We start from the raw sequence: 3664 nt of genomic DNA on the forward strand, positions 1-3664 counted from the left end.
TCAAGAGGAGATCCTTTTCATCAAATTAGAGCTTAATTTGATATGAAATCTCTTGTGATATTTTTTGAAACAGAGTAGAAAAAATTAGTAGTTGGGGGATGTTCTTAGTCTTCACACCTTTTTCTCTTGGGATACTGAAAATCACCGATTTCTTTCACAGTTGTCACCATGCTACTAACCTTTCTCCTTAAGGCATAATCTTACACTAAAGATGTACCCTAACTGAGCTAAAGCTTTGTTCATCCTTATTCATTAATTTATTCAAGGAAGATGTGCTTATCCTCTTCTCCGTTCCAAGCACCGACACCCAGGGGGTTTTGCATCCATTAACCGATTATACATTTGTGAAACTACAACCTTGGTTTTTACTACAAAGCAGAGGTGTATGGTATCTGTGAATGGGACTTTGGCCAAGCCATTGTGACATTGTGGATGGCATCAAGCCCTGAGTGAAGAAGGAAGGGCTGGAAGCCAGACTTTGCCACCTGCCGTATGTCCATGTGGGCAGGGCCAACAGAGCTCTCCAGGTACAAATAGCCCTGGGCTCCCCAGGCTCCTGAGTCCAGCTCCTGATTGCTTGTCATTCACCAAGGCTGAAAACTCAAAGCAAAATAAACCATGAGGCTGTCTGTGACTGCCCTGCTGGTTACTCTGGCCCTTTGCTACTACGAGGGTGAGTATCCTTTCTAATCTGCCCAGCACCAGCCTTGGTGAGAACTTTTCCCTTGTATTTTCACTGGGTGAACTTATCTGGGGAGTGGGGAAGCAACATATCAGAATCCAAACCTCTTCCTCTACTTGACAGTGAGTCCCCCACCAGCCCAGGCCCCATTTGATCAATTTCCAATATATTCTAGAACTCTTACCAAAAACTCATTGCAGGCAAATTTTAAAAGCTTTCTACCCAAAGTCTCACTCCTCGTCTGTGATCTGTGTTTCAGAAGCAGTGTGACCTAGTAAGATTTGGATGTGAATCACAGTACTTTGACCTTGAACAAAATGCTTAGTCTCTCCAGATAATCCTCTTCTCATTCCATTTTTCAGGGTCCAGCAAGAGTAGTTTACCACAATAAAGTGGGATTAAGTGTGTCAAGAGTCTAGATATTTAGTAGTTACCACTGTTCTTGCTCCTAGAGTTTCTTAGGTGACAGCTGAGTTGACAGCCTTTTTAACTAATAGACTCAGACTCAGAAAATGTTACAGCTGGAAGGGTTTTGGGGAGAGATTTTTACTTCAGGAAGAGTCAGTGTTCTCTGAATCTCTGAATATAAGATCTTCAAATGGGGTCTGCAAATAAGCAGCACTCAGTATATCTACAAATGCCACTTGTTTCCTAGGAGTCTTTCCACCAATGATGGTAGAACTAGTGTGATCATTAGAGTCACAGACTTCATTTTTCTACAATTAATTCCAGCCACTTGTTCATCCATACTTTTGCTCTGCTTCATGCCGTCAATACTGGTGCAAGTCTCTTTGAGTGTTTCTCTTTTATCGAACTTGCTAAACGTCCTTCTCTTTCCCTGTGCTGCCCTTTCAAATTCCCTGCATAGTTTGATGTCTGACCAGGGGGCAGATCAGAGCCTTGACAGAATACATCCCAGGCTGCCAGGTGGTTGTCAAGAGTTGGTGGGGATGGACAATCCAGACCAGGAAAAGGTGATCACTTCTGGCCTCAGCACCCTTCTGGTGGGGTCAGGAATGAGCACCCATTCCTACCTCTCACCTTCTCTAAGAATTCTGTACATCACTACAGAATACAAGAGTCAATCATCACTTTGTGTATAAGCTTCAAATGTGTTCAAATTGATTAGATTTTTTTTTTAGCTACATCTGCATCCAATGATAGAAACCTATGCTTTGATTTAGTCTCAAAGTAGCATATAGTTTACATACTCTTCTCCAGGTTTATTCTTCCTCCCTTCTGTGATCGCTGGTAAGATCTGATTCTACCATTCACTTGAAAACTCAGTTCCTAGAATCTCCTCTTCCCCAGTATCCAAGACAAAATACGATGTCACTCAACTGATAGGCAAAACTTGATTTTTTTTTTAAATCGAAGGAAAGTGAATTTCAGCAAAGCAAGGGAGCTTTGGAAAGTAGTGGGTGTACTTTTAAAAAAGGAAAAAAACTGAACTCAGGGAAACTGATTTCTAGTCCTGGCTCAGCCACTTGCTCCGGGGTCTTGAGGAGTCACAGCCCTAGGGTCCCACGCTGCCATTGGCACAATTACCAGATGAGATTGTAACACCCTTGGGGTTGCTGTCTTGTTCTAATTCAGAGAACCACGGGGGAAAGTGACTTTCCCTACATCAATTGTATCTCTTTTCCTTCTGCTCCAGCCAATGCAATTGTCTGTCCAACGTTTGCTGCGGATCTGACAGAGTTCTTCTACTTTCCTGACCTGCTGTACAGGCTGTCACTTGCCAAGTACAATGCACCTCCAGAAGCCGTGGCTGCCAAGATGGAAGTGAAGCAATGCACGGATAGATTCTCAGTCAAAAACAGATTAATCATTACCAACATACTGGTAATATCCTTCTTGCTGCACAGAAGCTTCTGCTCAGCTACACATGCCAGGAGTGGGCTCAGCGGGCTGGTCCAAAGCGGGCAGCTGTCACTGCTCACTTCCGACCCTTGGCCACCGGCTGGATGGTGACATCCCGCCTGCCGAGCTCCCCTAGGGAAGATTGCACAGGGCCTCTGGACATGTTCCTCCTTCTGGGGTCACTCCCCTGGGTGCCAAGTGGTCCAGAGTGTCCTGAGGAGGAGGACGTGTGCTGTCCTGGCCCCATCGTAAGGCTCAGAGCAGCAGGAGATTGTCCTACTCTCCCCTCACTCCCGCCCCGATCCTGTAACCCTGTGTCCCCTTTGGACTGAACATGTGGGGTTCCTGGGAGATCAGAGAAAAGAATGCCTGGACTGCCCGCTCCAAACTTCATCCTCCTCCCTCCTTTGGAAACCCAAGTCCTGCCCATGATGACCACCTCACGGTTTATCTGCTTGTCTATGGAAAGGATTCTTTCCTGACTTGCGTGGTTTGCTGTGATTGTACCAGGTCCATGTCATTGACCATACACTCTGGCTTCCTGCCTCGGGCCCTCCCACTTGCCTTTGGCTGGTTGAAATTTCATCGACCATGTAGTTGTGAATGAGAGTCTGTGTTAATGTAGTTAATGTGTCATCTCCAGCAACAAGAATGATCTCTCCTTTCTTTCTTTCTTTTTCTGTTTCAGGGGAAAATACTGCTGAATTGTACTGTCACAGATGTGAAAGCTGTACTAAATCCTTCTTCTGCATAATCACCTGATCTTCCATTGAAAATGTAGAGGTTTCAACATCTTGCTCAATAAATGATTTACCCTGCACTTCTCTGCTTGTCCTGTTATTATTCAGCTGTTTCTGGCTTTGAGTAGGGGTGGTTTTCATCATGAAGTGACCATTGAGCGTCATGACTAGTAAATTTTAGAGGCCCAATATCCAGTTAGCCACAGAAACCTGAGGTGCAGGGCTCTCAGGAAGAAATATCTGGTTATGTATCAGTCTGCATTTCTCTGCAGGTTTTCCACTCATGGTGCCATGATGAAGGGGTGTTGCTGCTGTTTAGTCTCTCAGTCTTGTCTGACTCTTTTGCCACCTCATGGACTATAGCCCACCAGGCTTCTCT

At 45.0% G+C, this 3664-nt stretch overlaps 1 protein-coding gene across 1 annotated transcript; it reads left to right on the top strand.

The window, feature by feature from the left end:
• The first annotated feature begins 517 nt into the window (after positions 1 to 517).
• Positions 518 to 3365, top strand: LOC109554717 (secretoglobin family 1D member). The gene is made up of 3 exons (XM_019955385.2): positions 518 to 673; positions 2340 to 2527; positions 3234 to 3365. Exons 1-3 carry the CDS (start codon positions 619 to 621, stop codon positions 3297 to 3299), a joined length of 309 nt encoding a protein of 102 aa, XP_019810944.2. The 5' UTR covers positions 518 to 618; the 3' UTR covers positions 3300 to 3365.
• Positions 3366 to 3664: the final 299 nt, after the last annotated feature.

The sequence above is a fragment of the Bos indicus genome, chromosome 29 (assembly GCF_029378745.1).
Source record: "Bos indicus isolate NIAB-ARS_2022 breed Sahiwal x Tharparkar chromosome 29, NIAB-ARS_B.indTharparkar_mat_pri_1.0, whole genome shotgun sequence".
NCBI lineage: Eukaryota > Metazoa > Chordata > Mammalia > Artiodactyla > Bovidae > Bos > Bos indicus.